Raw genomic sequence first — 10,778 nt, forward strand, 5'->3', positions numbered from 1 at the left:
TTTGAGACCGGCAACCAGTCTATGTTGCAAATATTTTTTCTGCTCATTTTTATTTCACCGCCAATGCGTATACCCTTAATATGCTTGATTATTGTTTTAGATCCTACAGAATGTAGACCTATAACGTTAGTCGAATCCTATTCCTATCAAAGACGTTACGCTACAATAAAGCTTTATTGAATTGAGTTGGATTTAAATATCTTAATTTTCCATTTGATATATCTAATATGTTCAGGCATTTCATGTTAATCAAATATACATTTAAAGGGTCATAAGAATACAGATTAATTGTTACCAAAATAATTCGGTGTCTATAGAAAATATTGCTTACGCACGCGCGAAATTTAACCCATGGTGGAGCCAATAAATTAAACAAATTTGAAATCAGATTTTCCCCTTAAATTCACGAACAACAAACGATATTAAAGTAGTGTTCGGCCGCCGATAAACTGGTGTTGTGAACCTCGTAACGTCAATCATTAAGGTAGTTTGGATTTGAAGCAATATCTTAGCATATGTGATTTAGAAAATGGTGTACGAAACCTGGGCCCTGCCTTCTTCCTGGCCTTGGTTTTGATTGGCTTGGCCTTGCCCTTGGACCTTCTCTCTGCTGATGCACCAGTCAATGAAGGAACGCCCTACACTACACAGGGACGGGGAAACGAAAATTAGCGATCCATAGCGCCGGGACAGAGACAATCCAGCGAAAAAAAACGAGGACATGACATGAAATATAACATATTTATTTATCCCTTATCGATTTTAACACTTGAAATCATATTATCTTTTTTATCTCTTTCCTATACTTAGCTTAGAGAATAGATCTGCTTAAATGGGGTTACGGCACTCACCAGATGGTGCCACAAAACATCGGGTTATTCGTAGTGAAAATCAGTTCATTTTCAATGAAATATGAACTTGATTTTTAGCCGCTTCTAAATCCGAAAATTATCAAACAAGTCAGCCGGTAGATTAGATTCACTTTCTCGTTCAGTGTTTGGTATAGATTTCACTGAATATTGATTGTGATATTGAGAAAAATCGGTTGATTTAGTTGAAGTATAGAAGGAATTGAAGTGTGGTAACCCACCAGTGGCACTAGCGAACCTGGCAGAATCCTCACTTGCCACAGTAGCATTACCAGAACCCCATTACATTGATGAAACAAAAATTTAAGTAGAAAATTGATTGATCACGCGTTTATGATTGTAAAATTCACACCGGATTCTATCGGCTCACTTCTAATACTAAAATGAAGAATAACTGGAAGAATGAATTTCCTATAGGCCTAAATGGTCTCAGCTTTTTCCACTCCTGTGTGAGATCTAGGGGAAACGAGGTCCATTAACGCAAGTAAAAGATAGTAGACCTTAGTTAGAATGAAGTTTTGTTTTTCAGATCTCCAATCAGGCTACTATCACCTAGACCAGGCGAAGACTAGTTTGGATATATAGTGGCAGTATTCAACGCTCCCTTCAAGTGTTTATAATATCTATTTTCAGTATGATAATATGGCAGCTGATGACAATGAATCTTTTGAAAACCAGTACGTTCTTTCCGGCTCTTCCGTGCCAAAGGTAATAGAAAGTTCTGAAAGAAATTACAAAGCTTAATCAATTCTTTGGAATTGTTCGGTTGTTGTTGTTGGTGGGGTCCAGTTTTATGAAACTGTTTGAGCTTAAAACGGTCGCGTTTGAACAGTTTTACGAAAACCCAACTATGTGCAAAACCAGCAAAAAATCATTTGCATTTTTTTTTCCGCTTCGTTTAGCCTACACTTAAAACGCGAATTAATTGCCGTTTTGGAAAGGAATTAAACGCAATTAAGGTGCGAACGATACATCGTTGCATCGGTTTTCAAAAACGTTCCAATTCGGGAGCACCTCGAAATTTTGATATGGTAGTTGCGTCAATTAGAATAACTCTAATTCTTTCTACCATCACCTCATCCCCCCCCCTCTCCCCCCCCCATTGCCCCACCCTTAGATTAGACACATGATAAAGCTGGAACTATTGATTTTCCGATGAGGGACCACGGAAAAAGATAAGTTCTCGCAAGTGTGTTTTGATCGCAACTGTTAAATAAACAAAAAAATTGAAAAAATTACACGTGACAAACCTATTAAACTCTAATAGACTTGATAAACAAAATAAATCTAAAATACTAACATTATCTAAAAAGAGACGATATTAGATCTACTGCGTACAATATTCAAATTTGAATGGCGATAGTTTCGAGCTCCTGACAAATGCTTGCATCTAAACTGCCTTGAGAACGGGTTCCTAGAGCATTAATCGATAGTTCGGCACTCGTCATCAATCCGCTGCAGGTCTCCGACTCCCCGCCCAATTCCAGAAGTTATTCTAATTGAAGCAAATATCGAAATTTTGAGATGTGTGCATTGTGCATTTCAAATCGAGCGAATGCGACGTGTTAAAAACAAAAACGATGCTCAATTTACGTCGAGTTTACTCTAAGCTGTTCTGTTGTACATAATAATAAATCTTAAAGTTTGAGTAAAAATCCCACAATATGAATGTATGAATCTAAAAAACTTTATTTAAAAATTTATCGGGTGTGGTCGCAACCAGACTTCATCAGACTAAAATATTTCTAATTCAACTGTTTAGATTCATTCATTTATATTGTGTGATTTTTATTCATTGTCGGATATTATTGTGATTCTCAACTTGATTCATCTGCAGGTTTGTTTGGCGAACATGAATTTGAAGGACGTTTTGAACTACGCTTTTCCGAAAATTAATGACACTTCGGTGCTTAATTATTCATACGCGAGCTCCGACGTTTTCGACGAGTTGGTGTCAGCGACCAAAAACCGATGTCGTAGTTCGCGTGTACGGTTATCGACGCCCGCCGTACCGAGATCGAGTCCAGTTCCTCATTTTGATGACACGACGACACTGAATTCGAGTCCGGTTACGCATATTACTGATGATGCCGTGCCTGATTTCGATGATTCGATTCCGATGAATTTGAGTCCCGATGCACGTATTCGCGATGGACATGTGCCGAGTTCGAGTCCGGTTCCTCGTTTTGATGATTCGACGACGCCAATTTTAAGTCCGGTTGCACGTATTCGCGATGGACACGTACCGAATTCGAGTCCGTCGTCGTTTCTCGATGATTCGGTGCTGACGAATTTAAGTCCGGTGACGCGTATTCCGGCTAACGTCGGTGGAGTCACGCCGAGTTCGATTCCGATCTCTCGTTCCGACGATTCAGCGATGCCGTTCGTAAATCAGGTTACGAGAAATCTTTTTAACGCCAATTTAAACGAAACGATAGAAGATTGCGGAAACTTCATGGAAGAGGGTTCTAGTTCACCCACGTTGGAGGAGTGTTCTAGTTCACCGGCGACGGAGGAGAGTTCTAGTTCCCCGGCGACGGAGAGTTCTAGTTCCCCCGCGGCAGAGGTGCACGCGAATATTCGTTTGACTAATTTCAAACCGTGGGCGGCGTCTCCCGGGAGAGTGGTCCGCCGTAGTCGCGAACAGCCGCCGAACGATAAGACAAAAAAGAAGATAAAGGACGCGCTGTATATTTCGGAGATACTGAACAGTACGGAGTGGGTAAGCGGGCCGCCGTCGCCCGTTTGTAAAATCAACGGAAAACATTTACGATCGAACGACCGACGAAGCGTTCGCTATCGTAAGGGTTTCACGAGACCGCCGCCGGTGAAAACGAACGGTCGCTTGGCAGGCGCGTCGAGGCGCGTCGTCGCAACCAGTGAGAAATCGGACAGCAGCAGCGGCGCGGAATCGTACGCGACCGCGCTGTCTTCGTTCGATTCTCCGCGGCCGATGGAGACTAAATCGGACACCAGCAGCGGCGAGGGTGTCGACGCCGGGGGCGTGGAACTGTCTCAAAAATACCCGCCGAATATTATTCGGCGCGTTCCCTGTAGCGCTGGTCAGCCTGTAACCTGTAAAACTACCGGGACTGGAATTAACAGCGCTGGTCGACCTGTTATCAGTAAATCAGCTGGGACCGGTACTTGTAGCGCTGGTCAGCCTGTAATCTGTAGTATACCACGGCTTGAAACCTGCAGTGCGCATCGACCTGTTACGTGTAAATCTAGTCGACTCGTAGACTGTAAAACTGGTCGGCCTGTAATCTGTAAAACTGCTGGCACGATAACTTTTAGCGCTTGCCAGCCTGTAACATGTACTGCTGCTCGATCTGTTACCGACTGTACCGCCGCGCTTCCGCGAGGATCTCGAATCACGTTGAACATTGCAAAATCGTCCACTGATCAATCCGCGACCGCGGCCGAGTTACATCCGCAGGTATGTGATATCCACATAGAACGCTTTCTACTACGTGTGAAGATACTATCTAAATGTGTCACTTGAGGGGTTTGAAAATCTGCACAATCTTTTGTAAGAATGGCCACGATAGTAAGCATAACATATTTGGTGAAATTACGTGGTATTTTCATTCATATCGGGGATCTATGCATACTTTTTTACAATTTCAATTGCAAAATTGTTGGACGTAACTCATGACGTTCTTATAGGATTGTGGCTAGTTTCAGGATCATTGGTTTCCATATGCACTCACCAAGGGGGCATTGAATATTGAAATTGTTAGGTGACCCTTCCCAAATGGGCATGGTGTCCCTGAACCGCTAGTTGTAGCTCATGAGCTGCTCATGACATGTTCTATGATTGTGATTAGTTTTAATTTCATTGGTTTTTGTGTATGGTCACCAGGGGGCATTAAAAAGCAAAATGACTTAGAGTATTTCCTTATTTGGTAGTGAGGCATATCTTGTTACCAAGCAAAATTTTAGCTCATGGCATGTTCTATGATTATGGTAACTTTCAAGTTGTTTCTGTGAATGTTCACCAGGGGGCGCATCTTCAGATTCTTAAGCATTTCAAACCACTTTCCAAGTGGGCATGGTGTCCTTGGACGCCTTGTTTTGTACCAATTGAATTCACGTTTTTAACTCTACATCAGATAATTCAATTCATAGAACTGTTCATATCTTTTTGCAGCCATCGACCAGCAGCAGCAGCAGTGAAACGGAAATGGAGTTTTTCGATAGTCAACCTTTCGCTAAAACTAGCCTTGCGAGTTGTAGTAATAAACCGGCAGCAACAGCGTCAACGAAAAGAGCAGCAGCATCAACGAAAAGATTAGTGGATATAATCCCGATACGTCGGTCTCGTCGGGAGACCGACGACGACGAAGGCGCGATCAACGTAGTCGGTAAAAATATGTTGTTACCGTTGAATAGTTCGGCTGCAAATGCAACCGAGCTAACGACCGAGCGCGACAGCAAGAAAAAAACTAACACCTCCAAAAAGGTAATTATCACCGAGATCTAGAGAAATTAGAAAACAATAGGAAAACGTGATTTAACAATTAAATGGCTAACCCTTACAGTACGTCTACACCGTGCGGTGTATAATTGTTGATGGACTTGGCTAGTACACCGCATCGTGGTGTGTTGATTTAATTTGTAAATTGGCTTTTATCTCTTGGACTATGGCAGCATGTGTCGAACTTGAAATATGAAAGTGAAATATTAGTAACTAATGATACACTGCACTGCAGTGTAGATACGCTGTAGTGGTATTCCTATTACTCAACACACTGGGGTGGAATTTTTCAAAATTTTCAAATTAACACCAGTAGTTAAGGGTATGAATGGTTATGAGTTAGTGAGCACTGAAAGGTTTAGAAGTCATTTCGTGCCTGCTTTTTTGTAGAAAAAATCAGTCGTTTACAACTACCTGAAATTGAAAGAGATAAAGAAAGCTGAAAACGTGAACAAACGCGTTTGTTGTCACGCGGTCGTTTCCAATTTCGCGCCTCCGTTCAAATCACGTGGATCAGGTAAATACATTAATCCTCTTCTAGACTCCAGTGCTGTCCATAAGATCCAGTAAGCAGTAATTCTTAATGGCCCAACGATTCTGCTTAACATAAAAAAGAAAAACATGTTACTTAAAACTCCTTTGATTTGAACGAAATGCCTGAAACTCACTCCTTCAATTTTGAGAAACAGGCAATAAGAGTTGTAAGTAGTTGTACAATGAACTATGCATGAATTGATACAGTTGGGACCAGGATTTTTCTTTTCAAACCCAATTATTGAATTAGAATAGAAAGCAAGTTTAGGTAGTGTAAGCGATAAAGATTTGCTTACAAAACTTCGGAATTTATGGTTTACTTAGATAAATAATACCAGTTCAGGAGAAGTTTACTGTAATTAGGATATCAAAGAGATGCAGACACTTCCATGAAATTGTAGGGACGCTTGTATTATTTGTAATAGCCTAATTTTGTAACATATATTACTGTTAATCGCATGTTTTTGTTTTATAGATTGGGTCGTGAATATGAATATCATCGATGAATCGATTCATCCCGATTCGTTGAAATGTCGTCTGTTCATTCACGACGAGGATTCGTTGCCTCGGATTGAAGCTGTCGGCGACACGGTGCGACTGCACCGACTCAAGGTGAAATATTCATTAATCAAATTTGTTAGTAGTGAAAAAAATACGAATACTTAGAATTCGCTCTCTCGACCAAATGATGAATCTTAGTGAAGATTTCAAAATATGGTGGGAGAATATCAACTATGTTGTCTCTTCGGGTTACTGTCCTTCCTATCCTGCCTTCCGCTCCTTCCTCGCTCCCCTTCTTCCTATCCCTCCTCTTGCCTTCCTAAGCATCCATCTCTCCCTCTTTGGCCTTGTGCCTTCCTCTCCATCCATCTCTCCTTCCTTGGCCTTGTGCCTTCCTCTCCATCCATCACTCCCACCTTCGTCTCTTGCCTTCCTCTCCATCCATCTCTCCCACCTTCGTCTCCTGCCTTCCTCTCCATCCATCTCTCCCTCCTGCGTCTCTTGCCTTCCTCCCCATCCATCTCTCCCTCCAGTCCTTCGTCTCCTGCCTTCCTCCCCATCCATCTCTCCCTCCAGTCCTTCGTCTCCTGCCTTCCTCTCCATCCATCTCTCCTTCCTTGGCCTTGTGCCTTCCTCTCCATTCATCACTCCCACCTTCGTCTCCTGCCTTCCTCTCCATCCATCTCTCCCTGCGTCTCTTGCCTTCCTCGCTCCTTACTTCATCTCCTTCCTCTCCATCCATCTCTCCCTCCTTGGCCTTGTGCCTTCCTCTCCATCCATCTCTCCCTCCTTCGTCCCTTGCCTTCCTCTCTTTCCTCGCTCCCTACTTCATCTACTTCCTCTCCCTACTTCATCTCCTACCTTCCTCTCTCCTTCCTCTCTCCTGGCTTACTTCCTCTTTTCCTTCCCTCAATTCCCACCTCTATGAAGTGTGTATCATTGGCTCCAAATATTTACGGCTGATATCTCTGTTTCTCGATATAACTCTCCATTTCTCCGATGTTTCAGATAGTCGAATATCTGGATGAAATACAGGGTCAGAGTTGTCCGGGATTCAGTTGTCTTGTCTTCCACGACGATCCTGCACTGGATCCGTCATCGACGTCGAATAATTTCACGTGGTCGTCTGCTGATGAAACACGGGTAAGCACTTCCGGGAGTCATATCAAAGTCCAGTCTCAGTGAGTCCAAAGGCAAATTAAACCCACACAATTGTGAATCTGAGTTCAGCGTCAAATTAAACCCACACAATTGTGAATCTCTGAGTTCAGCGTCAAATTAAACCCATGCAAACGAAGAAAATGGATGCTACTTAAGCAAGGGCATCGTCAGTCAATTAAAATTCCCACGAACGAACCCCTTAAACCCACACTGGAGGGTCCAAAGTCCAATTAAACGCACACAACTGTTGAAGAAGTTTCAAATTAGGCCCACACAACTGTGTTACTGGAATAAGGAAACCAAAAATGGAGCTTCGGTGTGGGACGACATCATTATGAATTGAAGTAATTGATATTTTATGTTTAGGTTGTTGAATTGAAGAATTGGATGAAAACAGTGAAACTTGTCAGTAAACCAAGTCTGAATACATCATTAACTGCTGCCCAGACTTCAAATACAGCACAAAAACAAAACAGGAAAACGATCTCACAAGTCCAGCATGGAAATCATGTTAATCTACTTTGCCAGGTAATTTTCAAAGGTTTCACAATGCCATCAGGTTCAAATCCCTCTCTGCGAGGGAGGAAAGTGGCAGAGTCTGACGATGCCATCAGGTTCAAATCCCTGTGAGGGAGGAATGTAGCAGAATCTTACGATTCCATCAGGTTCAAATTCTTGTGTGAAAGGAATCAATGCATCATGATCTAAATTCCTGTGAGGGAGGAATCAATGAATCATGATCTAAATTCCTGTGAGGGAGGAATCAATGCATCATGATCTAAATTCCTGTGAGGGAGGAATCAATGCATCATGATCTGAATTCCTGTGAGGGAGGAATCAATGCATCATGATCTAAATTCATGTGAGGGAGGAATCAATGCATCATGATCTAAATTCCTGTGAGGGAGGAATCAATGCATCATGATCTCGGAGTCTCATGATGCCATCAGGTTCTAACCCTCGTGAGGAAGGAACGTGGTAGAGTCTTAGGATGCCATCAAGATGCCATCAGGTTCAAATCCGTGTTACGGAAGATGCATTCGATAAACCACCTTCTCTTTTAAGAATAATTGATATTTTGTCTATCGAAGGTAATCGGATGTCTACATTTGAATCCGGTGAAGTCTGTGTTGAGAATCTGGGACGGTACGAGGTTACCGCAAGCCGCTAGCTGTCAGAGATATCGAGACATTCAATGCGACGACGATCTAGTGATTATTTCTCAGGATTTAAGCGTAGACGTTCTAATATTCGACGAACATTGTAAAGATTTAGCCAAAATTAAAGTAAGTGTTTTTATAAATGTACCGTATGCAGTCAACCTCCTTATACAGCAATTTTTTAAATAGGAAAAATTCGATCATTCGAGGCATTTTTAGCAGGTTTACGGGTTTTGCCCACCAACCACTAATCTCATCTTCATTCTAAGCCTGTAGCCAATCTACCGGTAACAGCATGAAACTCATTTTGGTTCTATAACCGTTCTAACTATTTGGTTTCTATAGGCGTTCAAACAGCATCAGGGCTCAGATTGTTCAGTCATGACTTATGTCCAAAAGTGGCCTTTTAAATCGGAAGACTTGCCTGAAGTTGTTAGATTAGCTATAGAACTAATTTGGTCTTATACTGGTCTTAAATCTAAATAAACGATGACTATGCAACTTGCCCTGGAAGCCTTCCGATTTGCTTTAAGACCACTTTGGACTCGTGTCATGGCTATGGAACTGGTTCCTGAAACTCAAGGGCATCAACAGAATGTTCGGAAATGGGGTCCTTGAAGTATGAAAAATATGGCTATCAAAAAATTATTCGGTGGTCTTTTGACGAGAAAGTTTATGAATTTTGATGTATTTCTTGCGGAGTGCGCATAATTGCAGATTATGAAAAGGGGGCGGTTGCCAATGCATCTTAGTAACACTGCTTTGATTACTGGATTCAAAGCATTTTACAAATTGAAGATTTGTTCATCACGATAATACATTATTCAGATTGAGTTTGTTTGTTTTTTTTTTAGGCTAATGATTATGTGGAAGTTGTAGATTTGCGCGTCGACCGCGGTCGGTTGGTGCAGACGGATTTCGCGTTCATACTGAACGGCGGCGAAAGTAACAAACGCGGAATTTATAAACTCGACGAGAATTCGGCGGAGTTCTCGCAGTTAGAACAACAACTCAATACGGCAATCGATGAGTTCTACCCTTGAAATATCCGCGACTAGGGTTTAAGAGGTGTTGGGGGGGTTAGCGAGATCCTTGGAGTAAGCTCGGGGTCCAGTTGGTACCGAAAAAGTTTCAGTCAAAAAATCTGAAGAATTTTAAAATCGTGAATTTATTTACCGGTATTCAAGAAATCGAAAATCTAGAATACACGTTTCGATCTCACCCTAGAGATCATCGTCAGGTCATCTTATTATCCGCTCACCATGTATGAGTGTGGTTATTGTACTATTCAGTCGAAAACGGTTAACTTGTTCACGAAACTGGACCCCCGGGGCAAGCTTTGATTTTCGTTGTTAGTCGACTAGTGGTCACTATAGTTCGGTCGTAACGCATATCACATAGTGTCGGCCAAACTACAGCGACTGTGCTCGATCCCGTGATCGACTTTTTTTGGATCATAATTCCTAGACTTATGACATTCGGTTTCGCGTAGTTATGCAGATATAGTCGACTAACTCCGACAAGCGAAGTTTGCCCTGGCAGCGTTTTGCCCATATGGGTATGGTTGGATCCGTAGTTATTTCGAGAAATTGGACTCTTTAAAACTCATATTCAACCGTAGATTCGGGAGTCCATTGAGTTGGGAGTGCATGAAAGTCTCAAAACGACGCGTAATTCACTTTTCAATCGAGGTATCAAGTCACATTCGGTTATAATGCCACTGTCAGGACCAAGTAAGACGTTATTTGATCGGATTTGACTCATGATTGAATTCGAATTAGATTCGCGTTTATTTGTTCTTAGAAAAGTGTCAGCGTTTAGCGGAGACTGGTATTAGAAATGATGGCGTTGTAACAGACTTTGACTTGAACTTCTCATCAAATCGAATATTATTTTCACTTAGTTTAAGTGTAGGTTCACATTTAGGCGACAAATGTGGCGACTGGTTGTGAAAACTTAGAATATGAATCAGCTCGTGTACCTGGTATTTGTGCAAGGAATATCAATTAGTATTTTATGTTGTTTTTATCCTGTTTTGTGTTTGGCTTTATCAAAATTTATATGTATACAAGA

At 41.8% G+C, this 10,778-nt stretch overlaps 1 protein-coding gene and 1 long non-coding RNA gene across 2 annotated transcripts; both read left to right on the forward strand.

Annotated features, from left to right (window-relative positions):
* Nucleotides 1–347: 347 nt before the first annotated feature.
* LOC141902837 (uncharacterized) lies at nt 348–2,780 on the forward strand. Its single transcript, XR_012618955.1, has 3 exons — nt 348–484; nt 1,503–1,577; nt 2,707–2,780. It is a non-coding gene; the product is annotated as an uncharacterized LOC141902837 (long non-coding RNA).
* A 531-nt stretch (nt 2,781–3,311) lies between these two features.
* LOC141902003 (uncharacterized) lies at nt 3,312–10,778 on the forward strand. The gene is made up of 8 exons (XM_074789627.1): nt 3,312–4,308; nt 5,023–5,334; nt 5,740–5,866; nt 6,359–6,495; nt 7,393–7,527; nt 7,912–8,073; nt 8,637–8,831; nt 9,560–10,778. Exons 1-8 carry the CDS (start codon nt 3,325–3,327, stop codon nt 9,746–9,748), a joined length of 2,241 nt encoding a protein of 746 aa, XP_074645728.1. The 5' UTR covers nt 3,312–3,324; the 3' UTR covers nt 9,749–10,778.

The sequence above is a fragment of the Tubulanus polymorphus genome, chromosome 3 (genome assembly GCF_964204645.1).
Source record: "Tubulanus polymorphus chromosome 3, tnTubPoly1.2, whole genome shotgun sequence".
Taxonomy (NCBI): Eukaryota; Metazoa; Nemertea; class Palaeonemertea; order Tubulaniformes; family Tubulanidae; genus Tubulanus; species Tubulanus polymorphus.